The sequence below is a fragment of the Sorex fumeus genome, unplaced genomic scaffold (genome assembly GCF_029834395.1).
Source record: "Sorex fumeus unplaced genomic scaffold, SorFum_2.1 ptg000002l, whole genome shotgun sequence".
Taxonomy (NCBI): domain Eukaryota; kingdom Metazoa; phylum Chordata; class Mammalia; order Eulipotyphla; family Soricidae; genus Sorex; species Sorex fumeus.
In genome coordinates this window covers 40,053,396-40,080,890 of record NW_026606059.1, presented here as the reverse complement: position 1 = coordinate 40,080,890, position 27,495 = coordinate 40,053,396, and the positions used below count along the sequence as shown (strand labels likewise).

The following is a 27,495-nucleotide window of genomic DNA, read 5'->3' as shown; positions in this document are numbered from 1 at the left end:
TCCATCTCATTCCGGAGCATGAAAGGGGCTAGGACAGAGAAAACAGGAATTTGAGTCACAGACGAATAGGAGTTTGAACAGTCGCTCGTGCCCATTTCAAAGACTATCTTAGTGTTCTGCGTTCTCAACAATTCATGCTTCACTGAACAACGTCCAGCCAGTACTTGGGAGGGAAGATGCGGGAATTTGGCCAAGGCTAGAGAAGTAAGGTAGCAATGCGGAAGGTAAACATCCAGAAGGCGTTTTCTTGGAGTTGGAACCTGCACCCGCCTGCTAGCCTTTAACCTGATCGACAACATCTTCAAGGCTGTGACGTCGGGAACACAGGCTCACGCAAAGGATTCCCGGCTAACAAAGCCGGCGGACGCAACTTCCTCGAAGAAGAAAGGACCTCGGGCACCCGCGGGCAGCCGCCGGAAGAGGAGGGGCGAGCGCGTGCCCGGGAGGCGGCCCCGCCCCCGTCCCGCAGTTGCCTAGCAACCGGTCCCGGAAGTCGCAGGGGGCGGTGCGGGGCGGGGGAGAGCGGGTGGAAGATGGCGGAGGGTGGCGGCGGCGGCGGCGGAGCGGAGCCGTGCGATCGCGAGAAGGGGTCGGCCGGCCGGCGGCCCCCCAGCGTGCGGGATCTGCAGGTGCGGCGAGCAGCCGAGGCGGGGGGCGCCGTGCGCAGGGCGCTGGCGAGGTCGCCCCGGCCACCCCTGAGCAAGTGCGTCCCCCGACCGTGGCGTGGGCCGGAATGGTGAGCCCGGAGCGACGCGTTGTGCCCCCCGGCGTGGGGGAAACCAGCGCCCGCGTGCCGCCTGCACCCGCCTCCGTGCCGACCGGGGAGCCTTGCACTGGGGGGTCGGGGCTGGGCGGGGGGGTCCCGGTTGATGCATCCTTTAGTGGACTGGATGCAGAAGAACGCCTTACTCTGGCGATGGAGAATTCCAAGATCCCTTAAAAAAAAAAAAATTACGTGTCCAGCGGCTAAGGCGGTTGCCTGGCTTGCAGGCGATCCGGGTTCGGTCCCCGGCAACCGCGTATTGGTCCCCCAGCAATGTCAGGCGTGTGATCTCTGAGCTCATCAGAGCCAGCTGTAAGACCTGAGCGCTGCCAGGTGTAGTCACAAACCCAAAATCATAATAATAATTGCAATAAAACAATAAGGTATCTCGTTAATGTTTGTCTTGGAGGCTGGTTTCTGGCTGGATGGTTCCTTTTTCATCAGGTCGTTTTTCTGTGTTTTTTTGTTTGTTTGTTTGTTTGTTTGTTTTAATTTCTCTGTTAGGGGCCCACAACCTGGCTCTACACTCAGGGATCCACCTCCTGGGAAGCTAGGGGAACCTTAGAGGGTTCGGGGGACAGAACCCGGGTTAGCTGTAGGCAAGGCAGTCGCCCTACCTGCTATACTGGCACCCCCAACCCCATTTTTCTGTTTAAAAGGATGAACTCCAAGTACTCATCCTCTGGCCGTACAACCTAGCTGCATAAGCCACAGCCGCATGAAGCATAAGAAGTAGGGAAAAGATTTTGCAAATTAAATTTTACATAGTCATAGGACACTGACGTGTGTTAGCTACATACAACTGTACCAGGTCCTGCCCTATTCGATACTTAAAACTGCTTTTTCTTGTTTTAGATTTTTCTTCTTTTCCTCCCACTAGGATCACTGATAATTTTCCATAACTAAACATCAGAAAGGGGCTATAATTAAAAATACATGACATGAAATCCACAAGCCTCCGTGGAAAAGTTCTGTTTATATTTGCACCTTCATTCCACTTTGTACCAACAACAAAAGAAAAGTGGTCAGTCCCCAGTCATCTAATGCTCTACTATACAGAAAGGTAATAGTACAGTAACAGTCCACTGTTAATGTACAATGTTGAGAGTCACAAATTCCTTTAAAAAAAAAAAAGGGCTGGAGCGATAGCACAGCGGGTAGGGCGTTTGCCTTGTACACAGCCAACCCGGGTTCGATTCCCACCATCCCATCATCCCATATGGTCTGCTGAAGCCAGGGGCAGTTCCTGAGTGCAGAGCCAGGAGTAACCCCTGTGTATTGGCAGGTGTGACTATATGTATATATATATATGTTTTTCACAGAAATAGAATAAATATGAATCTACATAACCTGACATTTTTAGGTGAAATATGAGTAAGTGCCAAAAGAAGCAGTTCATAAAAGGAGGACTTTGGGGAATGGAGAAATCTGGGTGAGCTTAAAAGACAAATTTCAGCTAGAATACAGTGGTATTAATAAATTCGGTAGTGACAAATAGAATCAAGAGATAGGAAGCTCTTGTTCTGCCATACCTTTTCTATGGTAAACTATCATCACTCAGAGACTATATGAAATATTGAGGGGAAATGATGTTTCTGATCAAATTCACATCAATTTGCATCATGGTCCCAGCAACATGATAGTTGTAAACACTGGGAAACATCTTAATCTCTCTGAACTTCAGTGTCTCTAACTGTGAACTAGGAGTGATTGTGATGGTGTTAGAGATTTAACAGTGCACATCAAGTGTCTTTGCAAATTCCCAGTACTTGCTAGGCAAGTAGTTGTTGCCTTTACTGTTAAAGGGGAAAATACTGTATCTTTCACTGTTTAGTTTTTTTGTTGCCATTCAAGTTAAAACTGTCATTTAATATTCTTTCTCTAATTCAAATTTGTTTCTTGATTTTATGTGAAAGTAGTAGTACTTTAGTTAATGTTTGTCTGATGCTTGACAGATTTATAGACTTTAATCCAATGGGCTAATAATATATGTGAATGGAAGTACTTTAGTGGATATCCCTAATTTAGGGCTGACTTTATTTCCACCATCAACTGGCAGATAGGGTTTTGTATTGTTTTTCAACTTTTAACATACTTTCTGCTAGGTAGGTTGGTAGATAACCAATTTTTGTTAAATGTATGGGCTGTGGTTATAAAGTACATTTAAATATTAATCTTTTCTGAGTATTAATCTTTCTTTAGAGTTTAATATGAATGTAAAGAAGTTACAAAGAAATCTGAAAACAATCAAAATGATGTTGCATGAAGAAATAGAGAGTACATATCAAATGATTTTAAAGCAGTTGAATAAAATTCTTATTCCCACCTGGTTACTTGATCACTGTATCACTGTCATCCTGTTGTTCATCGATTGCCTCGAGCAGTTACTTGATACTGATTTATTTTTTCTTGGATTATGTTATTATTGTTTTATCTAGCCTTGCTTATCTTAAGATAAATTCAATTTTCAGTAAAGTCTTCTGACTTTCCTAGAAGCTTATTCTGAGTTTTTACGGCATTAGAGCAGGAAAGGGTGATGTATAACTGACTAGAACTAGCGAAAGTCCCCATAAGTATTTTTATCTTAACTGCCACTTAGTGTAGCATCTGTCATTGTAAATCTGGAAGAGTTTCCTCAGGTATCACTGGAGGGAAGGGTGAGTAATTGTAGCTGAAGAGTCTCTCAGAACAGACTTGAAAAATCTGTGGCTGTCAAAGCCCTAGTAAATCTTAGCTCCCTCTCCTCTCAACCTGCAGTGAGATATGTTCAGGTGGCACATTTAGGGGCAGGACTGTTAGTGACCGTTCTAACCTAAAATATCAGGGCCCATTCGTACTTCTCAACAATTTTCAGAAACTTTTTATCTTCTGGTGCTCCCGAGTTCATATATATCCTGGGTTGTTTGCTTCTGTCCCAGTTTCTTTAAGAATAGTATCAAAAGAAAAATAGCTCTGTTCTAAAAACCTGTATTTCTACTGGTTGACTAGGGAGGAATGAGGAATAAGACTGCCGGATGATACTGATATTGTTATTTGGGTTTTAAAAAATCTTCATTTTGCCTTCTGACTGGAGACACAAAGAATTCCAGTGAGAATCTTTTGCTACATACTCTATTTCCCCACTCTCAATTACTTTATCATCGGGTTTCTCTTCACCTTCAAATTTAGGAGAAATGATTATGCCTTCTTTATTATACACACGTTATATAATTGAAGTATCTATATATTCTAGTAGCCCAACTTGTGTAATACTCTCATTATAATTTACATTGCTTAATACTGAAAAAAGGATTTTTTTGTCTCTATTTGAGACTTTGTTGGTCTTTTGGGTTTGACCAGTGCAGAGGTATACTTTTTATTTTATCAGTTTAATCAGTTTAATCTTCTGGTGTTTGTGTTATTGCTATGCCAAATAATATAAGTTAAATTTCTCTATTATAATATTTATTAAGAATGTATTATATATCAATACTAATTAGGACTTTTTAGGCATGTGAACTCCCTATTTTAACTATAATTTTCTCCACATTCCTATGTTGCTAATATATATCCCAGTTTCCATAGAGTCAAAGGTATTGTTTGCTTTATTTCGCAGAAGAAAGCTTATATGATTGACAATGTTTAATCAAATTTCTTAAAGCAAAAAGCTAGATACAATGACTCTAGCAAATACAATCTTAGCTAATTCAACATGGCTTTGTTAGATACCAATAACATACTGTATTTGAAATAATTGGAGATATTTAAAATATAAAATATAGGGGGAATTAGAAACATATACAAGTAATGACAGTATATAATGTAAATGTCAGTAATGGAGCTGAGTGTGTTATGAGTATTTAGAAAATAACCAGTTAGGTGCCAGAGAGCTAACACAGACATCAGGCTCACCCCGGTTAAATTCCCCATACTCCATCGCACCCAGAGCATGTCCTCTCTGAAGCATGGCAGAGTGGAACCCTGGTAGTCACAGCACCTCAGCTCAGGGCTGAAGGAGCATCTGCATCCTCAAGGCTCTCAACTGTTCATCTGTTGATCAGGTTCAGTGTTGCTCGGCCTCCTGGGTACATCCCACCCCCTCCACACCCCTATATAAAGAAGTACCCTTTAGTTACTGACACTAAAAGAGCTTTGTAAAAGATGGCCAGATGGTTGGTGGGCCTTTAAAATCCAGGTAACATTTCTATTAATGGGACTAGGAAGAGCGGTGCATAGGACTGAAATAATATAACAGAAAGAAGAGCTAAAGTTTCTGTAAACTGTAGGGCCAGGATCTCATTATCTGGCTGTGGCTCTTTTTCTGCTCTTTTAAATAAAAGAGAAGGTTTCTTGGATGGTTTAGGGGGATTTATAGAGTAAAAAAAGACCATACAGAAGAAAAGTCCTCTTAGGGAAAAATAAACATTGATAGTTATAAACTGGTTCTTTAGGGTTTTTGAGGGTTTTTTTTTTTTTGGTGGTGGTGGTGGTGGTGTTTGGGATACCCCTAAAGAATATTGATTCAGTTCTTTTAGAGTGCAAAGTACTATTCATATAATTCATATAAATATTTATAAAGTATACATAATAGAAATTTTAGGAAGATCACCATGTTCAAAATATCAAGTTGGTATATTGAGTGAGCAGCAGTGAAAAAATACAGAAAGGGGAAGTGGTCTTTTTGATTTGTTTTTTATGTATGCATATTCCTATTCCTCTTTCCCTGTTAAGGATTAAAAGCCCTGCAGGTAGTTTTAATATTTGTTTCTACAAATAGCTTTTTACCAATTGCTTATTTATGCACAGTTTTCCCTGTGGCCAGAGAAAATACCCAGGCACTGCATATGGTCCCCTAAGAATCACCAGGAGTCACTGAGTACAGAACCAAAGAGGAGCCTTGAGCACAGCGGGGTGTGGCTCAAAAAAACAAGAACAAAAAAAAAGTTCTCAAGCTTTATGGTCCTGCTAGTTAGAATTTAAAAGCCACAATGGCATTAGGGGGAAATTTTTTAATTGCTCAAAGATGCTAAAAATAGCAACAGAGTTTCCTAAGCCACACTAAGATATTTGAGTAGCATTTTTAAAATTTTAGTTTCAGAAGCTATGCTTTAGTATTTCATTTTTAAAATATCCAGCTACATATCTATAATGCTTTCTAATTGTTACATAAACCATAAATATATATATAAATACATATATATAATAAATTCATTATTTTATTTTTCAGAAACTAAATTTTCCTGAATATGTATATTTTATGTGTGTGATATTTAAATAGAATAAATTTTGAAATTGTTTTTATGGGCTTGGATTTGAAATCTTAAGTGGCTAATGAAATAATTTCATAGTATCTGATGAGAGTGAGCTAGCATTAGTATGAAACATCTTAAAGAGCTTTTAAGGCATTGGAGAGAGAATCCCAGGCTTAAAACATATGCATCTAATCCTGATTCGGTCCCCAGCACTCCATGGTCCCTGAACACCATGGAGTGTGCAAGACCAGCAACCCAGGTGTGCTCTATGCAAGACCAGCAACCAGTGTTCACACCTGCACACAGCCAAGGAGACTCACTGGGTGGACCTGGTAATCCAAAGCATACAGGGTTCACGTAACATAGCATCCTCGGGCCCGACATGGAACCACTGGCTCAGGTGTCCAGGAATCACCAGGAAGGGCCCCTGAGCATCACTTGGGAAGCCCCCAAAAAACTCATTACAAGTTCAACTGCAGGATTTTGTGGGGGTGTTTCCCTCTGGTTCTGAGTACTCGGGCTGGTTCTGACTTGGTTGGTGCTCAGGGGTCAGACCCAAGCTTCTGGCATGTGCACTCAGCTCTTGAGCTATTTCTCAGCCCAGTTCTGATAATGCTGTTACCAAATAAAGTTTTTAAAACTGGTGAATAGTTAAAAATTATTAAACAATTGTTTTTAGCTTTAATCTGTATTAGTGTATATGGCATTTTGTTTAGTTATATGAGAGGGCCAGTGAGTTTTGTTTTGTTTTGGGGGGCTGGGGGGGCAAGTTGCATCTTGTGTTGAAGCAGCTTTAATTTTCCTTAGCTGTCTGCTTACAAGGTGACCTTCTACTCATAGCGTCTAGTTGTGTAAGAGTTTATTTCTTGGGCTACACTTTATAACACATCCTTTATTATGTAGTTGGCCTTGGCAGAATTATATGAAGATGATATGAAATGTAAATCTTCCAAGTCCGAGCGACCTCAAGCATCCGTCTTTAAAAGCCCAAAAACACCTCACAGGTAAGCCTTGTTTGGTTTTGTCTCACTGTGCTTTTTGAAAGTGTATCCCTTTGGGGCTGGAGCGATAGCACAGTGGGTAGGGCATTTGCCTTGCACACAGCTGAGCCAGGTTTGATTCCAAGCATCCTATATGGTCCCCTGAGCACTGCCAGGGATAATTCTTGAGTGCATAGCCAGGAGTAACCGCTGTGTATCACCGGTTCTGACCCAAAAAGGAAAAAAAGTGTATCCCTTTTATAATCCACTAATTCCAAATTATTTTAAATGGCCTTTGGAATTTGGGACCAAGGGGGTGGACTCACTCCAAGACAGTGCTCATCTCCTTGGTCCCTCACCGCACAGGTAGCTCACAGCCAAACAGGCTGACAGTTCAGTGCTGGGCTGAGGAGTCAGGCAGCTTGAGCTCTCCAGTCCCCGGCTACCCAGGCCTCTCTGGGACTGCTGGGTGCCTCCAGGTGATGCACCTGGCCTTGCTTTGGCCTCATGTGCTGGGAATTTAACCCAACTCAGATTTATTTGACATTTGTGTATTTTAAAGTCCTTCTAGAGAGCCCATATATGTCTTGTCCTCTACTCCATAACTTCCAAGAACCTGTCCAGAACCTTTGGTTGAATGATCACCCATCAACTAAGAGATATCCTAACGAGGACTTTCAGTATTTGCTCTTGTTAAGATCCCTACACTGTTGAGCAGTGACAAACTTGGCTTCAGATTATAAAACTGATTAACAGACAGTGGAGGGAATGAAAGTCAGACTGGGGTGACAGAAGAATAGAGCTGGAGGCGTAGTACCTTTGCAAATCAGTACCATAAACAGTTAACACTGTTGTTACCATACCACCTGGATCATAATTGTAAAAAACTAATAATAAAATAAAATCTCTGAATATTAAAAAAGATTAATGATCTTTTCCCCCCCGTTTTTGCTAAGTATGATATTTTCCTGACACTGAATTTATAGTGTCAAATTTTATATTCAGTGTTGAACACAGCACTGAATTCACGCTCCCCCACAACTTATGATCTTGGCTCATCGTCTCGGGCACTGCCCTGTGTGCTCTGTCAGGTGTGGGGTGCCAGCAGCAACTCCTTCCGTTTTTGTCTCATATCTACTCTTTGGAACAGAGAACAGTGCCTCTTTTCATGACAGCTTTTGGGGGAAGTACTAGATACCACAATGTTTATTTTATCACTGACCATTTAAGCCAGTACTGGTTTACTATCTGAAATTCTAGGCATGTGGTCTTTTTTTGTTTGTTTGGTTGCTTGGGGAGGTACACTAGCTATGCGCAGTGCTTACTCCTAGCTGTACATTCAGGGGTCATTCTCAGCAGTTCTTGGGGGCATCAGAGGTGATTCTGGGCATCAAACCCAGGTGTGCTGTGTGCAAGACAAGCAACTTGCCTGCTGTGCCATCTCTCCAAACCCGTGGTTTATACCTTTAATTACAAACATAGGTACAGAATCTATGGAAAAACTGTCCAAAAGTAGCCTGATGTCTTGGGGCTATAGCCCTTTAGGGTTCAGAGGGTCCATTGGTTTCACTCTTTCTTTGCTACTTATGGGGCACCTGGTCCTTTCTAGGCATCTGAGTCTGGGAGTTGAAGCATGAAAGGAGACCAGGCATGGGGAAGGAATCTGACATTCCTTCTTCTTTTCTGTCTGTGTGTGTATGTAGTGGGAGCCGGGAGGAAGTATCTTCATTTAACTTTTTTTCTCATTGTCGTGAGATTCTTTGTGTTAGGGGAGCAGGGTGCCACATCTGGCAGTGCTAGAGGCAGCTACCCCAGCTTGGTACTGTGGGGTCTCTCCCAGCAATGTTCCAGGAGATCCTGTCTGGAAGCCTTTGCCAAGTATGCACTGCAACCTTTTGCGCCATCTCCCCTGCCCTCGCTTGAAATTACTAGATTTTGAACAAAAGGACTCCTTTTCATTCGGTACTGGGCCCCATAACTTTTGTAGCCAGACTTAGATACGACTTTCTTGATAAGTCCAGGGTATTATCATTATATACTAGGGAAATAGTAATAGCAGTGCAATCTAAAATTAATAGTGCAGAGAACAGAATAAGGAGACAAAGAGGAAAACAGTAATCTAAGGAATGTGTCAACTTTTGGATTAGAGTGTTGTGAGTGAAATGGAGGAGGAAAGTGGGTGAAAACAATTTGGGATATTTTCAAAGAATTTGCTGTAGAAACTTGGTAACAAGGAATGTAGAGACTAAGAATGACAAAGTGATGGCCTCAAGATCCTTAATCTGGAATACTGGAAAATTTATTTGTTGCTGAGATTTTTGTGGGAAGCAGGTTTAGTTTTACAGAAGTTTAATGAGGTATTTTTGAATTCAGTTCTGAACTGTAATGGAGTGCTGAAAAATGTATTTGGGATTTGATACCTTTTTATTAAATCTGAGGCTTGGACCCATAGTACAGCAATTAGGACGCTTGCCGACCTGGGTTTGATCTCAGACATCCTATATAGTCCCCCCAGCACCACCAGGAGTAAGTCCTGAGTGTAGAGCCAGGAGTAACCCCTGAGCCTCGCTGGATGTGGCTTAAAAACCAAAAACAAAAGAAAGTATTTGAGAGGCTGTTTTCAATATATTGAACAAATGTTCTGATGATCGGATATATTCAGATAGAGAAGACTCAAGGATATAGGTCTTCTTAATGAAAAAGGAAAAAATGAATGGCTTATGAATCTAAGTTTAAAAGGCTAAAACAAAAGAAAGAAATATTTACATGACCTTTGGTGGGTAAAAATTTATCTTAGGGACTGGAGCAATAGTACAGGAGGTAGGGCGTTTGCCTTGCATGCAATTGACCAGGGTTTGATTCCCAGCATCCCATATGGTCCCTCGAGCACCGCCAGGAGTAATTGCATGAGCCAGGAGTAACCCCTGTGCATTGTTGGTTGTGACCCAAAAGGAAAAAAAATTATCTTAAATGGAAATTAAATGTTAACCATAAATGAGCTAATCAGTACTTTGCTGTGTCAGAGATTTAAGACAGGAAGTGAAAGAACTGCAGAAGGGGCTGTAGTAGGAAACATTACCACTTGTTCTCCAGGTGCATTTTTTCTTAAAATGAATTAAGATTTCATGAGTCTTTCTTGCTTTCCTCTCCCGTTAACATGTACTATGGGGAAAATCTTGAAAGTGACCTCAGTTTCTTGTATCCAGTGCTAGTAAATTTTCCCCCATGGTTTTGTCTTATCCACAACAAATTAAATGTGAATTTGCAACTGGGTTGTAGGATGTAAATAGTTTATAATCATAAAAAAAATTTCAGTGCGCAGGATCAAACCTAGGGGCACATATAAAAAAGAAAAGTACTCTATTAGCTTTACCCCAAACATATTTCACTCCTTAGTGCAAGTTGCTGAGCTTAGAACCTGAATCTCTGCAAGAAAACCTGTGTGAGCTAAAATATAGTTACGTTACTCTTTGTTCCTTAATTCCATTTTGAAAATTAAGTATTTTCACAAGTAATGCAGGTTAGTCTTTAAATACATTATTTCTAAAGATTATGTAGCTTTTTGTTTTAAAATAGTTTATATATTTTAAGTTTCTGTTCATGTCGTTTAATATTTAAAGGTTCTATTCAAGTGAACACGAATACAGTGGATCACATAAAGTTCGACCCTCAACTGGGAATATTGTAAATGAACTTTTCAAAGAGGCAAAAGAACATGGTGCTGTTCCTCTGAGTGAAGCCACAAAAGGTGATGACAGTTCTAAGGTAACTGCTAAATTTTAAAGCTAAATCTGCTATTTATGTATCTGTTTTCTATAATTTTTATTATGTGTACAAACATTATCTAACTGTATATATATATTTATGTTCTGAATATTTATCTCATTTTAATAAGATTAAGATCTATTAAATGCTTAGAAATTGAGGCTGTATGCAACCTCTATATTTATTTTGAAATAATGGCAGAATTATGGATTCCATAGGAATTTTTAATTAAAAAGCAGACAGAACCTTTGTACCTTTTCTTCAGTTTCTCTCATTATCCTAATGGATATTGATACAAATTAGCCTTTTTCGCGTGGCCTTGTGGTTTCTTTTATTGAGGGTCCTTTGGGGGCTATACCCAGCAGTTCTCAGGATTGGGGGTGGAGTGCAAGTAGTAACCATGTGGTGCCAAGAACCAAACATGCACTCAGTCTAGTGAGCTGACTTTCTGGGCCGGGCCTTGCATTGTAAAATGCATCTCTGTGACTTCTGTTCATTTTCTAATGGAATTATTTTTAAATGTTTGATAGTTCTCTTTGACAGGCATTTGGTTTGCAGATTGTTCTCTCCTAGAATATTTCCCTTCTCTTTTTTTATGAATTACATGTAGTGTCTTATCTAAAAGCATTTCACCTAACCATGAGTTTCAGTATTTTTTTTTCTACTTTTATTGTGTTAGGTTTATATTGAGGCTCTCTGTTCTACTTAAGAATGTCTCATTGCTTACAATCATTTATTTGTTAAAAAGGCTCTCTTTTCTCCATTGAATTACTTTTGTATCGTTTGAATTTCTTTTAAAACTTTCATACAGCCCTTGTAACTATAAGCTAACATCCTGTTGGTATTTTGTTTTGTTTTTTTTTTAATGCTGTGTCTTCTAGTTCATAATTGTCCTGTAATTAAAATTAGCATTTTCAACCTTGCTTCCCTTAACAAAATCATTTGGGCATATCAAGATTACTCTGCTCCCTAAAAGAGGCAGCAGAAGGTAACGGGGCACTGACTGGGTAGGGCCCTCAGACACATCAGTGATTTATATATGCACATATGTCTGAACCACAGAACCAGTAGAACTGAAAGCACTGCATCTAAACTACAATAACCAAATGCCTGGGAAGGTAAGAGGGAAAACTGGAGACATTGGAAGTTGACTGGTGACAAGCTTGGTGCTGAAAATTTTGGTTTTTTGTTGTTGTTGTTGTTGTTGTTGTTGTTTATTTTGGGGGGTCATAGGGTCATATCTTGTGGTTCTCAGGGCTTACTCCTGGCTCTGTGCTCAAGGATCACTCCTGGCAGAACTCAAGGATCATCTGGGCTTGTAGGGATTAAACCCAAGTTGGCCACATACAAGGCAGGCACCCTACCTGCTGTACTGTCTCTCTAGCCCTATGGTGTTGTAAGATTGTATGCCTGAAACTCAACTATGAATAACTATAAATTACAGTGCCTTAATTAAAAACTTAAAAATAAAGAAAGGTAGCATCTCTGTAATGTAATGTGTTTGGAGGGGAGGGGGTGTATGTGTGTGTGGGTGTGTGTGTGTGTTGAAAATCATTTAGAGAAGTTTTCTAGTTTGCATACCCAGTGTAAAAAAAAAAATGTTGAAAACTGAGTTGGGAAGATATCACTGGGATTAAGGTGCTTACTTTACATTTGTTCCCTCACACAGCATATGGTCTTTGGAGCACCATCAAGAGCACACACTAAGCATAGCCAAAAACCCAGATCAGAGGAAATGTTGAAGTCATTAATCTGCCGAAGTGGTTATTAACTACCAATCTAGGGACCAGTACTCAGAAGGGTGCCTGTCTTCAAGTGTCAAAAGAGCTTGGAAACCTGGAAACAGCAGGATCTGGCGTGTTTTTTTCTGTGCCTCTCAGAATTATGGCAGACATCCATTTCTAAGATCCTCTGTATTAAATGGAATATAAATTTTAGTTTTCATTGTTACATACCCGCAACTTGGAATTGTCTTTCAGAAAAGTCAAAAATGATTCTGGTTCTTGTAGTTTTGTAAGGAAAATTTGAGAACCATATACTTTTTTTGATAGAAAAGAAAACAGTATCATAACTGAAAGCCCAATCATGGCATAAATGGTGGTTTTAAAATAGGATGTACTTTTACTTAATAAGCTGCCCTATCTTGTGATTAGTATATAGCATATTAAAATTGTAGTTGATGTGTTACAGTTGAATAAAAGTATCTAAAAATAGAGAGCTTCAGGATAGACCGATATCCTATTTAAAAATTCTGCCTTTATGAACCTCCTATTTTATGAAATGTAATTTAAGACATTAAATTGTTATTATGACATCATAAAATATTAGTGGTTTTTTAAGATGTATTTATACTTGATAATGAATTGGTTTGTTTGACATAAAAAAATCTCTTGCAAACCCTCCTAGCATGGTATTTTAATAAAAATTTTGGTTACTCATAATCATAGTTTTAAAATATCACATTATTATCTTGCTTGATAAACTCTAGTGAATTTGTAGCTCATTTATTATATATTTAGTCATTTTCAGGTGGAGGTTACAGATTGGGCAACTCCTTTTGTAAGAGGTCTGAATACATCTATGGCGAAAATCAGCTGCAAGATGTAGGTACAGTAATCAAACTGAAAAATTATAAATATGTGTATACTTATATACAATTTGATTTAAAGTTAAAATCTTGTTATCACTTTGTTATATTCTTAAAACTTGAATAAAAAAGACAATGTTTAAATTTTTTGCTTCAATTTTTATATTGTATACCCCAGCACCCCATACTTGGAGATCCATAGCTATTTTGAAATACCCCATACTTTGAAGATCAAGTTGTAAAGATGAGTTTATGTGTATTTTATAACAGTTACTATAAACTCTTTGACTTTCACTTTTATAGAATGAACTGAATTGTGAGCCTAGAAATATCTAACTTTGTTTCTGTTGCTTTTAGAAATTTTGGAATTACACTTTCATTTTAAGCATGTATGGTTTATCCTTGGTAGGAGAGTCACAAGAAATTCTGTCTTTCCCATTAGTGTGATATTTAAACTCTGTAGCAAAGAAGAATTTAGCTAGCAATGAAGAAGACAGGTACCTAAATGCTCTCTTGCCTTTGCTTTTCCATTTAGCCAGATAAATTATTTTCTGCCAAGGTCCAGCTCTGGAACTTTTGGTTTTTCTGCCATTTTCCATTTTTTAAATTAAATAATCTGCTAAGCAAATACACATGGTATGTATATCTTTAAATGTAAGCTTTAGAATAAAGAATAATTTAAACAGCTTCATATTTTAAATTAAATTAATTGATTCAATATGTTGTGAAATATAATATTTGAAACTTAATATTAATGCAAGTGCATTTTTTTATTTCTCTGTTTTTCCTGTTCTCAAAAGGTTCAGATTTTGCTTAAACTCTGGAGCAATGGTTTCAGTTTAGATGATGGAGAATTGAGACCTTACAATGACCCAATTAATGCTCAGTTTCTGGAATCTATTAAGAAAGGGTAAGATCCTAAAAGGGCTATATCGCTGTTCGTAAGTCATTGCTTCTCAGCTTTGGGGATAAGGGCGTAGTAAATATTGGTCCCTTGGCAGGGGGGTAGTGATGCTCCCAAGCAGTACTCAGGGAAACCCCAATTGCCTTCCTGGCCAACCTAGTTGGCAGTTCAGTATGAGGGCCTTGCAGTTCCTGGAATCACCTGGGTCACCCTGGCAGGGCCAAACCTACTGTGCTCTGGGTTCTTCAGGACCACACCCCAAAGCTCAGGAGACTATGTGGTATGAAGGATCGAACTGGGGTTGGCTGCATGCAGGGCATGCCCCATAACCTCTATACTGGTCCTCTGGCCTGTGTTAGGCCCTTTGAAACCTGACAAAGTAATATTCCCAATTCCCAGAAGCAGTATCTTAATGTAACAAATCATTGAGTTGATTAGCATGTAGCTGCCCGTGCACTAAGCCACTGTCCTGCTTACTGTTGACAGGGTGACTCCTATTGCATGTATGCCTGAGATTCAGCAACTTATAGTAGAAATCTTTTAAAGTGGCATTACTGCTGGCAGAAGATTTCAAAAGGTTAGTTGGAAGCTATAATTTGTGCAAGTCAACCTGATACGCAGAGCTCTAATCTAAAGAACATCCTAATTCCCCAACTCTTTTTATTAAAGCATAAGGAATCAAGTGATTTTTTTGCTATGATAATAAAAGCTTTTCTGTACATACTTTCACTAGTTGACAATGCTGTCTTTCCTAAGTAGAAGTAAAATTAAAGATTAAGTTAGTGATGAACTGGGAGCTTTAAGTAGCAGTGAAGAGGTAAGTGTAATTAGACTGCATCCAAGAATTGAAGATAGGATTGTTCCAAACTTTTGAAATATGTTTAAGGCCAATGACTAAAGTGAAGATGAAATGCATTAGAGTTGAGGTAATCTAGGACTTCTGAAAGATACTTTAGGAGGCTAATTTGTATAAATTTTTGTAAATTTTGAAATTGAATTGTACAGAAGTAATACCAGGGTACCAACTAAAAAGCAAGAAATATAAGCAGTACACTGAAGTCGTCGCGGGAGGTAGGACGGATCAGGGATGTGGCATAGAAGATGTTGCTTGCATGTATGAGATTCTGGGTTCAAGTCCTGGCACTGCCAAAAGAAAAGCGTGAGAAATGGGAAGCTATGCTAGGAGGCGGTATGTGGTGATGGTAAAAACAGGATATGCTGATTAAATTCTAAGCTGTGGACTTGGAAATTGGCAGTGTCACTCAGAAGAACTGGGAATGACTTGAGAGTTTCTCATCTGAATATACTACCCTATAAATTCAAATGGTGGACTCATCATATATTCATCAAAATGCAGACCAAAATTTATTATTAAATAAAAATCATTGGGGCTGGAGAGATAGCACAGTGGGTAGGGCATTTGCCTTGCACGCAGTTGACCGGGGTTCGAGTCCCAGCATCCCATATGGTCCCCTGAGCAGCGCCAGGAGTAACTCCTGAGTGCAGAGCCAGGAGTAACCCCTGTGCATTGCCGGGTGTGACCCAAAATGCAAAAAAATAAATAAAAATCATTTTGTAAGCCAATGTTCAATTATAGCTTTTTAATTGAGTCACAGCATATCAAGTACAAGTTATGATCAAAACCCGATTTCTTATATTTTTGAGCCACACGGGCAATACTAAGGGACTATTCCTGGCTCTGTGTTCAGGGGTCACTCCTGGCAGTGCTTAGGGAGCCATATGTGGTGCAGGGGATTGAGCCTGGTCAGCCACATGCAAGATTTCACTGCAATCTATCCAGCTGCCCAAAACCAGTCTTAGAAGAGACTTAAAAATATATTAATTGCTGTCAGGTAGTGGATGTCAACCAACTACTGTAGCACTGTTGCACTGTCCTCCCGTTGTTCATCGATTTGCTCAAGCGGGCCCAGTAACATCTCCATTGTGAGACTTGTTATTGTGTTGGGCATATTGAATATTTCACCTGTAGCTTGCCAGGCTTTGCCGTGTTGGCAAGATACTCTCAGTAGCTTGCCAGACTCTCTGAGAGAGGCAGAGGAATCGGTCCCGGCTCAGCCAGGCCGGCTGCGTGCGCCTATCACTGTTGACACAAGGATGTCAACTACATAATCTTTATTAAAATCATCACCATTATCCTTAAAAAAAATTATAATGGGACCTAGGTATGTGGCTGAATAAGACACCTGTCATATCTGTGAGGCTGTGAGTTCAATACCTGGCATCTCCCACATTACATGGTGTGATACAGCATTGCTGATGTTCTTTGGTTCACGGCAAATGAATGTACAAACCCTGACCTTGGCACGGCATCCACTGTGAAACCCCTGACACCACAGCAGATACAACCTCAGCAGCAGCAAAAAAGAACTCAGTTAATACCAGTCTTTGGTTTTATTTTCAGAAAAATTGATATAAAATAGATCAGGGATATCAAAGAAATAAAGGAAGATAAGTTGTCTTAAAATTAGACATAATTACAATGGTTATGACCACACCTCAGTCAAAAATACCCCTCTTGGGTTTCAAAATGTCCTCCAGACAATTAAGAAATAAGTAGCACTGTCTTCCCATTGTTCATCGATTTGCTCAAATGGGCCCAGTAATGTCTCCATTATGAGACTTGTTGTTACTGTGTTTGGGATATCGAATATGTCATGGGGAGCTTGCCAGGCTTTGCCATGCCAGCGAGATACTTTCAGTAGCTTGCTGGGCTCTCAAAGAGGGGCTGAGGTATTGAACCCGGGTCAGCTGTGTGCAAGGCAGACGCCTGTGCCTGTAGTCAGCTACTCGGGAGCCTGAGGCCGGAGGATCACATGAGTCCAGGAGTTCTGGGCTTTAGTGCACTATGCCGATCGGGTGTCCACACTACGTTGAGCATCAATACGGTGACCCTCCGGGAGTGGAGAACCACCAGATTACCTAAAAAATAAGTATCTCCATTAATAATTATGCCATCATAGAAATTTTATAGTCTGAATTTATGTTAAAATTCCTCTTATAATTTAGCATTGTAAATGTTAGAAGCACACAAAGATCAGTGTGACCACAAAAAAGTTCCTAATTTGAGAATCACAATTATAACATGATTCATATATGTGTGTGTGATATATATATATATATATATATATATATTTATCAATAGCACAGTTGTAGGGCGTTTGCCTTGCACAGCCAACCCAACCAACCCGACCAACCCGGGTTCAATTCCTCCGCCCCTCTCAGAGATCCCAGCAAGCTACTGAGAGTAGCTTGCTGGCATGGCAAAGCCTGGCAAGCTCCCCATAACGTATTCAATATCCCAAACACAGTAACAACAAGTCTCGTAATGGAGACATTACTGGGCCCATTTGAGCAAATCGATGAACAACGGGAGGACAGTGACTTTGTTTAGGATATAATGCAAAGTTTGGGGGAGACAGAAATAAGTCTGATCCTGTTGGTGCGATTTTAAGAAGGAAATATCTACAGGAATCCTTATAACTCAAGCAAAACCTGTTCTTTTAATTGATGGTGATTCTATCTGTGCACTTTGTGAGCTTTCTTGTTTGTTTGTTTGTTTGTTTGTTTGGGTGTTTTTTGTTTTGGGGGGATTTTTATTTGTTTTGGGGTCACACCGGGCAGTGCTCATGATTTACTCCTGCTGTATAACTCAGGGATCACTCCTTTCAGTGCTCAGGGAACCACTTATGGTGCTGGGGTTTGAACCCAGGTCAGCCACATGCAAGTCAAATGCTCATTGTACTCATTCCAGCCCCTGTACTTTGTTTTTTTAAAAAAATTAACTTAATTTTTTCCCCTCTTTTTAAAAGAGAGATTCCCCTGGAACTTCAGAGACTGGTTCATGGCGGTCAAGTAAATTTGGATATGGAAGATCATCAAGATCAAGAATACGTAAAACCTAGATTGAGATTCAAGGCTTTTAGTGGAGAAGGACAAAAACTTGGAAGGTAACATCTGAAAATGAGAAAAAGTACATGTCTTTGTTAAACAAGAATTTTAAAAAAATTAATCACTAAAGCAAAAATATGAATTATGAATAAATACTGTGCTCATCAGATAGATAACTAGAAGCTAATACTTAATAATTACAACATTACTGATCCTCTAAGTGTTTGTGCACATCATCTCAACATCTCACTGTCACTGTCCTCCCATTGTTCATCGATTTGCTCGAGCAGGCCCAGTAACGTCTCCATTGTGAGACTTGTTGTTACTGTGTTTGGCATATCAAATACATCATGATTAGCTTGCCAGGCTTTGCCATGCAGGCACAATACTCTCGGTAGCTTGCCGGGCTCTCCAAGAGGAGCGGAGGAATCGAACTCAGGTCGGCAGGGTCGGCCGCGTGCAAGGCAAACACCTTACCCACTGTCCTATCTCTCCAGCCCCTCAACATCTCACTTTTCACAATAACTCTTCCGTCTACGTCCTGTTTTTATTCTATTTTGTAGCTACCGCAGTTTATCCAGCATCTTGTGTAAATGTTAAGCTCAGTGATGTTTAACATGTGACATTCAAACCAGTCACTCTGTCTCTACAGAGTTTTTATCCTTGTTCCAAATTGCATATTTCTTAATACATATATTCAAATAGGAAAGTTGTGAAGTGTTTCTGAATTAGGTAAACAGCAGATATGTTGGATCACAAGTTTAAGCATACCTGTCCAACCATTAAATAATCATTAATCTTTAGTCACCAAAGGCTTTCATCTAGTTATGGAAGTCCAGTGTATAAAACACATATAAAACCTGGGTCTTCCGATTATAGGCTAAAGGAAACACACCAAAGAATCTTTGGAATATTGCCAAAAACAGTTGAAAAATCAATATTCATAGCATCATATGTGAGTAGACTTGCCTTATAATAACCTTGGCCGAAAAGTATTTTCATAAGTCTCGTAAACTATTGACAAAGGTCAGCCTCTGTTTATCCACCCGTATACAGTAAGTGAGCTGTGAAAGGCAGCTTTAGCAAGTCTCCAGTTTTATGCTTCCTTTGTTCCTTTTCAGTTGCCTTGTGCCACTGGATTTCCAGACCCCTCTCACTTTTCAGTGTAGGAAATCATCACTTGTGGTTCTTTAAACTTGTCTTTCCTTTTTCTCTTTAGTTTCTTTAATTATAGTTTGTGCAATATGCTTGTAATCATGTTAAAGTTTATGGTATTGCTGTACAGTTCCTGCAGCCCACCACCACTAACATGCTGCTGACCCTCCGCCTCTGTTTCTCACCTCCCTTTCATTTCCCTTTCTTTTACTCCTGGTTTCTGAGACATGTAGGGAAGACCTGGGAGTTTTAGGATTCAAGTCCTGTGCCCAGTCTAAACATAAGTACTTGGAAATTTCTCCCTCATCTTTTATTGCTCTAAGATAGCTAAAAGCAGCTCCATATTTCTATCCTCTCTTTGTTTTTAAAATTATGACTGCCATGTTTCTTTTTTTATAATATTATTATTATCTTTTTAAAGATAAAACATAACTAAAATGCCCAGTTCACTCTTTGTTTTCATACATATTCTTTTATAAACAACATATTGGTAAATTATGTGGATTAATGTTCGAATGAACATCTCTAGTAGTAAAAAATGCTATTCCAGAATTAGAATTGAAGAAGGTAATGTAAGGGGAAGATGCTGAAAAGAGCAATTATTATTGTCAGTGATTTCAATTCTTTACAGCATCTACTAGCCTCTTTCCTCATAAAAGAGACAGAGAAAATGTCTTTCTCCCCCAGAAAGAAATTATGGAAGAGAATGATAAAGAGCGTTGGTAATAATGATATTGTTAACTATATTGGTTGGAATTTTGGGTTGTATAAAACAGAATACATATGCTCGTTTTATGTATTTGAAATATCTTATAGAATTTCTGGGGAAAAAAATAGTAAACCAAGCTTTCCTTAAGGGGAAACAAACACAACATATAAATTTCTAAATATAACCTCTCCCGAGCCTGATGGCCACTTAATACCTTTATTGCAAACCACAACACCCAAAAGGAGAGAGAGAATAAAAGGAAATATGCCTGCCACAGAGGTGGGGGGGGGGGGGGGCTGGATACTAGGAACATTGGTGGAGAATGAGCACTGGTGGAGGGATGGGTACTCAATTATTGTATTGTATGACTGAAACATAAGCATGAAAGTTTGTAGGTCTCTAACTGTACCTCAGGGTGATTCACTTAAAAAATAAAAAAAATTATTAAAAAAATAAAATCAAATATAGTTTCTCCTGTAACCCCACTTGTAACTAAGTGCTCATGAAGCACTGGACCAGATGGTAGATTATTCATCTCATCACACTGCTGAGTCAGATATTTCCATTTCCTTTATAATCAGAATACCTGATGGCTTCAATTCTGGGGTGATTAACGTCCTGCAAGTATGCATTTGTTTGCTTGTTGGAAATTAAAAATCATGTGAATCATAGTAAGGGAGTCTAAGAAAGGTAGTCTTTATCTTTTATGCAGAAAATAACTTAAATGGCACATTTTCCAAGAGTTCTAGACAACTCTTTACTGAATAGGGAAATAATTTAAAAGAAATAAAACAAGACAAAAATAGAAATATTTCTATTTTATTTCATAGCTGATTATCTAGGTACAAACAGCAATACCCAGATGATAACTAACATACTTTATATTGTGATTTAATTATAACGTGAACCTAAGTGCATGGAAAGCATTACCCATGACCTGGTATAAAAGGAACAAGCAAATAATAGATGGCCAGTGATTGAAAGAATCATTGTCTTTTTTAATCTGAATATGCTGAAATCCATTCTAAAATATGTATCAGTAAATAGCTAAGAAGTGGAAAGTGTTAGCAGTTAATCTTACCACTTAACATATATTTAAGAGAAAAACATTTTGGGTGGAAGTAAGAAACATAGTGAATTAGGATTATACTAAACTAAATCTCAAATGTTCCATGACTTTTATACTAGCAAATGTAATATATTTATTTTTTTTCAAAAGAAAGTAAATTACATAAATCCATCTAAATCATGGTATTTGAGGGAATAAACATCAAGACTCAAAAAAATCTCTTGAGATGACTGAGAGAAAATAAGATTTAATGAAATCAAAGCATTTAATTAGATTTGTTTAACTACTTAACCATTCTATTTTTAATGTTCACTTTCATCTTAATATAGATTATCCTGCTAGGATTACAAGGAACTAAGAAAGCAACTCTAAAGGCCATGAATCAGGCCTGTGCCATAGGATGTCCTTATTTAGTATCAAGTTATTTGATAAGAAGGGCATTTTATTTTATGGTACCATAAAATTCTTAGAACTTATATATAATTACCATATATATAACATATAATATTATACTCATCACTAAATTAGGAATTACTTTTCTTTTCTAAAGAAGTAACTACTTACCTCAGAGGTTTTTAAATAATACTAAACCCAGAATATTAGTTTAGTGTTGATATGTATAGAAGTAGTTAGTACCTATTGAAACATTGTATTTAGGATTTACAGGTATGGCATTCCTAATAGTATTATTTTCCATATAACCATATTATTTTATAAATAGAACTGAAATTCAAAGACCTTCCTTTATGTACTCAAGTATATACAGATGACATAGATTGGGTTTGAGAGCAAGTCTTCTGTTAAACATTCCTTGACATAAACTCATTTGCTCAGATTTTTGTCTAAAGAATATTACTCTAAACACTCATAAAATTTCCAAAGAATGGAAGAGGAAAGAATTTAAATTAAGCTTTTGGAAAAGAGTTTGTATAAATTATATCAGAATTAGTATCAAAGCTACTTTAATATATTGAAAGAGGTTGGATGAATTATATGAAACACAAAAGAAACCATGTTGCTATTCAGAAGTCAGAATCAGTGATAGATCTAAGTAGTAATTCTACTCTGTTCACTTTGTGTTAGGTTTTATGTATTCAGAGTTGTGTTTGAACTCTTTCTTAGCCTTACACCTGAAATAATAAGTACACCTTCCTCCCCTGAAGAAGAGGACAAGTCAATACTTAATGCAGTTGTTCTTATTGATGATTCAGTGCCAACAACAAAAATTCAAATCAGGTTAGCTGATGGGAGTCGTTTGATACAAAGATTCAACATTACACACAGGTAAGCTTCCAGTTCGCTGATATACACATGGTTTCTGGTCTGTTTAAAATTGTATGTGACTAAATAATGAAGAATATGAAAGGCACGTTTTATTTTTATAAAGCTCAGGTGAATCCACTCACTGAAGTAATAAGTAATTGTACTTTTAAGTAAGATTGAATCATTTGTTATCTAATTTTAGATAAAAATTTATCTGAATAAAACTTTTATATCAAATTATTTTTCATCTTCTTCAGGATCCTGGATGTTCGAGAGTTTATTGTACAGTCCCGTCCTGAATTTGCCACTCTTGACTTTATTCTTGGGACTTCCTTTCCAAACAAAGAGCTCACAGATGAAAATCTGACACTACAAGAAGCAGATATTCTTAACACTGTGATTCTCCAGCAACTTAAATGATACTGTTCCTATCATGCAATAGCATACAGGAAGGATATTGTGCCATATTAATAACGAAAATTTATAACACAAAAAAATTATTTTTATTATACAGATTTTTTTTCTTGTTCTTTTAGCCAGTCTTAGTATTGATGAGTTTGGATTAATATATATATATATATATATATATATATATGTTTTCAATTGAAAGACCAGTTTTGGTTAATAACTTTTAACTATTAAAGCAAAACCACTGTTTTTCATACTGGTATTAATTTAGCAGTATCTGTTTGCAGGCAAAATTACCAAGACCCCATTTGATAAATATGCTTGATAAAATTCTAATAAAGTTTCTTGAGGCTGTGTTGGTCAGCAGCCATTGAGAAATATTCTTATGATGAGCTGGGGAGATAATTCAAAGTGCTAGTTCTCATGCTTTGTATGAAGAGGGCTGGGTTGATTCCTGGTTCCACATGACCTTTCTAGTACCCCAGAGAGCAAATCCTAGCAATGAACCCCATTGGGTGTGGTTCTGAGCCCCCCCCCCCAAAAAAAAAAAACAAAAACTTTTGCTGGAGCTATTTGAATCACCAGGACTAGAGTGATAGCACAGCAATTAGGGCATTTGCCTTGCACTTGCCTTGGAGGGTTCAATTCCTCCATCCCTCTTAGAGGGCCCAGCAAGCTACCAAGAGTATCCCGCCCACACGGCAGATCTTGGCAAGCTCCCTGTGTCATATTCAGTATGCCAAAAACAGTAACAAGTCTCACAATAGAGACGTTACTGGTGCCTGCTCAAGCAAATCGATGAACAATGGGAGGACAGTGCTACAGTGCTACATTTATACCAGAAAGTATATCATGATTTTGAAATACTTTGGTTATATAAAATTTACTTTCCTATTAATATATATATATATATTTTCAATGACTGATTTAGCTTTAATATTAGTTTTTTTAAAAAAAAACAATTTGCCCTTGTATTTTAGAGAACTGTAACCAGCATGAACTAGAAGCAGACATATAAAAGATAGCAGTTCCTAGTAGGAATTGGAAAATGGTACCTTAATATAGAAAAATTACAATTCCTCCCAGAACCTGCCTTGATCACATTCATTTATTCATCCAACACATTTTCCTAGGTGACTTACTATGTATACAAAACAGTGTTCTGAGTATTCAACCTCAATACATTCTACTCCAGGACAAAACTAGTATAGAAATACAGGGTTATAGGTTTTGTCAGACTTGTCCTAAAGAATTAGCAGCATAAGTGTCTGCATTCCTGCTGGAGCCATGTGTTTCCTGACAGACAAAAAAGCCTGTTCTTTTCCCCACGTAGATTTCATTTTAACTACTATGCCTGGTTAGTTGTGTTGCTGCTTTAATGCATCACTACAGATTGAATGGTTTAAAATAATAGCACAGATTTGATACTATAATTTTGTAGGTTAAACATTCAAATTGGGTCTTAACAGGACTCAAGAAAAAAACTCCGGTTGTTTTTAGGAGATTTAGGGAAAAATCATTTTCTTGCTTCTCCAGTATCTTTTCTTGACCTCACCCCTCACCCTTCCCCAACCCACTACCCCTACCTGTTTCCGTCTTCAGAGCCATCCATATTGCTTTTGCTAACCCTTCTATGTCATTACATCTCTGACAGCAGTCAAGAAAACTCTGCTTTTAAAGACTGTATAATTAGATTGAGTCCTCCACATAATTCAAGATTATCTTTAAGGTTCATAGAGATGATAACCACATCTTTAAAGCCCCCTTTGTCCTGTAAAGTAACATATCACAGCTTCCTTCTGGGAACTCCAGGGGAGAATTTGTTCTTTGGTGGAAGATACTCCTGTCCTTTCTCTTGGGTTGGTCACTGTGACCTCTGTCTCTGTCCTTATGGTTTCACGGACAACTTGAATTCTCCTGCTTTTCTCATACAAAGATTCTTGTGAGTTCATTTGGCCTACCTGGAATATCCATCAAGGATAATCTCACACTTTATCTCATCTTCAAAAATCCTCTTTACCATCTAAGATAGCGAATTCATAAATTTGGGGTTTAGAACTTGAACATTTTAGGAGGCCGTTCTATCTTTCACACACACCCCTAAAGATATATAACAGTCCCAAATAAAGTCAGATACTCCAAAGGTATTTTGAAGTTTCAGCCCATTTTATCATTAATTTAAGGTCCACAGATAGACCAGCTCAGAAATTTCAAATCTCAAACTCAAACAAGCTAACCATAAGAGAAGACCTGGATATGATTCCTAGGATACAGTCCTCCATTTGTGTTTCTATAAACCTAGAAAGTTATTTGCTCACAAATGTAATTATAGGATAGGAATAGTATAGTTAAAGGATAGAATCGTTAAAGTTACTCCTGCCTTATAAAGAATATTGAGCCATCGTTTTTTTCTTTAGCCAGATAAAGTACATCTGCTACCAAAGCTAACTCATGGCTCTGGGTTCCATCCTTTAAAATTGTGACTTCTCTCTGAGTTCTTTTCTTTTGAAAGGAAGCAGATATTTGAAGTTGAGTAGTTTTGACAGCTCTTTCTTGCCTATAGAACTACAGGAAATCCAACTACCTTCTTTAATTTCATTTCCTTTCCCTTTCAGTTTAAGATGGCACTGTCTGCTCAAGAAATGTCTATATCTCAAAGTGACAGAGATCCACTCCATCCACTCTGTTGCCCAGAAACTTCATCGATCTTTCCCTGATAATTGTATCTCTGATCTGGCTATTTTCTAGGATGACTGAACTATCTTTAAGTCACATCCTAATCTACCCAAGGAACTTTTGTGTTACTGGTACTCGGACACTCCCACCCCCACCTTTTTTTTTTTCAATCTTTCTGAAGTAGTAGCAAAGTATTTTACTACTATACCATTATCTTTACTGACAGTTGATTCTCTTCAATTTAAAAATCTCTTGCCATTTGAGTGGGCTAAGAAATTCTAAGTTGTCAATACCTGTTCTTTTTATATTTTACAGTTTTTCTCTCTTTTATATCCTCAAACATTTTACAGTTATCGACAGAAAGCAGTTCATAGCTTCTACACTGCTTAGAAATCACCAACTACATGTATGGTTATCACTTGCAACTTCTTTTTACATAAATGCAGTACACAATTTCACTAAACTTTTTTTTTCACTATTAAGTAGAATCTATTTCTTCAGTTTCCAATAGTGTATTCCCCATTTCCTTCCAACCCCTCACTGGTAGTACCTTTAATGTTTTATTCCTACTAAACATCTGTTCACGATATTTTAGATATTTTCTATATCTATTTTGTTATTCTCTGCCACATTCCATATCTCCATTAACGTTCATATAACTATTAGCAGGGTTCAAGGCAGTCTTGGGGCTCTTTTTGTTATGTGCCTCAATTCTTCCTACCTCTTCCACTGCCAACTTCAAAGTTACTTCTGTATTTTGAGGTCTTCCTGCTGATTCACTGCCAGTTGATTAGGATGTGATAATAGGGGATATGTAGTTCACCTTTGCTCTAGGGCCTCAGGTTATTTCAAGGTGAATTTATCTGTTAGGGATTTTTACCTAAGGATAAGTTCTGCCATAACTACCATGGCTTAAAAGTACTTATTCTGCCACCTTGGAACAACCACAATGTGGAAAAAGATTATTCCTAAATCCCCCCCTTAGAAGGAAGCATTGTTTCTTTCTATTATTTGAAACAGGCTGAAGAATATATAACTAAGTATCAGTTCATAAAAGAATTACCAGGGGGTAAATTATATGTTCACAAAACCAAAATCTGTCTAGGAAATAATTTATGTTGCAACTAAAGAACATTATAAAGGGCACTGCCCTGTTTTGGATTAACAGATGGAGGAAATTAACCAAATTTAGTAAAATTATTCTAAATTTGTATTAATTTGACAGAGTGCCTGTCAATGCACACAAAAAACTATGGTCATTTTTGTATATGTCTTCCAAAATACAGAGGTTTATATTAAAAGAGACAAACATCCAGAAGACAGAAACAATACTGTATACTTCATTTGAAAGTGGTACATTTTCAATGTTTTATATTATTTGGAGTCATTTTCCTGAGTGTTTATTATTGTAGACTGTAACTTTTACACTTTGTAAACATCTTTATAATGACATGCCACAGAGACAGTTGCACAACCATGTATGAGGTTAGGTGTTTTGCATGATGTATATAATCAAAAAGTTTTAAAGTGTGTTTACCAATAAAGAAATGTTTTTTACTGAAACTCTAAACATTCTTTTCAGAATTATTTGTTGTTTCTTTGGCTTGAAAGGTGTTTTAAACGTGAGTGACATTTCTCATATGTCTTTATTCCCAGTAACTTATTGATGGACAGAAAAGGAACCAAGATACACTGTTCTCTCTCAACTTCCCATTGCTGCTTATGTTTTTACTACACCAACACACAGATGCAATTTTTTTTAACTTTTATGCCTCATGTGGCATAAGATCATAACCATAACCCAAACCATAATAATATTTAACTACATTTTGGAAAAATGAGTTTACAAAAGAGACAGAGTAGGTGGTGGGAGAAACCCATGGGTCATTGTGTAGGGATGCTGACCCTGGTGGACAGAAGCTGGAATGCTGTAAGCCTAAATTTCTATTATTTCTGTTATTATAAGGCGTGGATTTTGTTTTTATAACAATAAAATACTAAATTTCTGTTATTAACATAACAGCAATGTAAGTCACAGTGCCTAAATGAAAATTGGGTTGAAACATTTTCTCTTTT

At 38.0% G+C, this 27,495-nt stretch overlaps 1 protein-coding gene across 2 annotated transcripts; it reads left to right on the top strand.

Moving 5' to 3' along the window:
- Positions 1-496: 496 nt before the first annotated feature.
- On the top strand, positions 497-23,200 carry UBXN2B (UBX domain protein 2B). Of its 2 annotated transcripts, XM_056110853.1 has the most exons (8): positions 497-629; positions 6,898-6,998; positions 10,595-10,739; positions 13,259-13,342; positions 14,127-14,236; positions 18,061-18,198; positions 22,195-22,356; positions 22,593-23,200. In XM_056110853.1, the coding sequence occupies exons 1-8, from the start codon at positions 534-536 to the stop codon at positions 22,753-22,755; spliced, it is 999 nt and encodes a 332-aa protein (XP_055966828.1). In that variant the 5' UTR covers positions 497-533; the 3' UTR covers positions 22,756-23,200. The 2 variants fall into 2 exon arrangements, with proteins under 2 accessions (XP_055966828.1, XP_055966829.1); XM_056110854.1 differs by lacking the exons at positions 22,195-22,356; positions 22,593-23,200 and adding an exon at positions 14,717-14,807 and having other exon boundaries at positions 18,061-18,171.
- Positions 23,201-27,495: the final 4,295 nt, after the last annotated feature.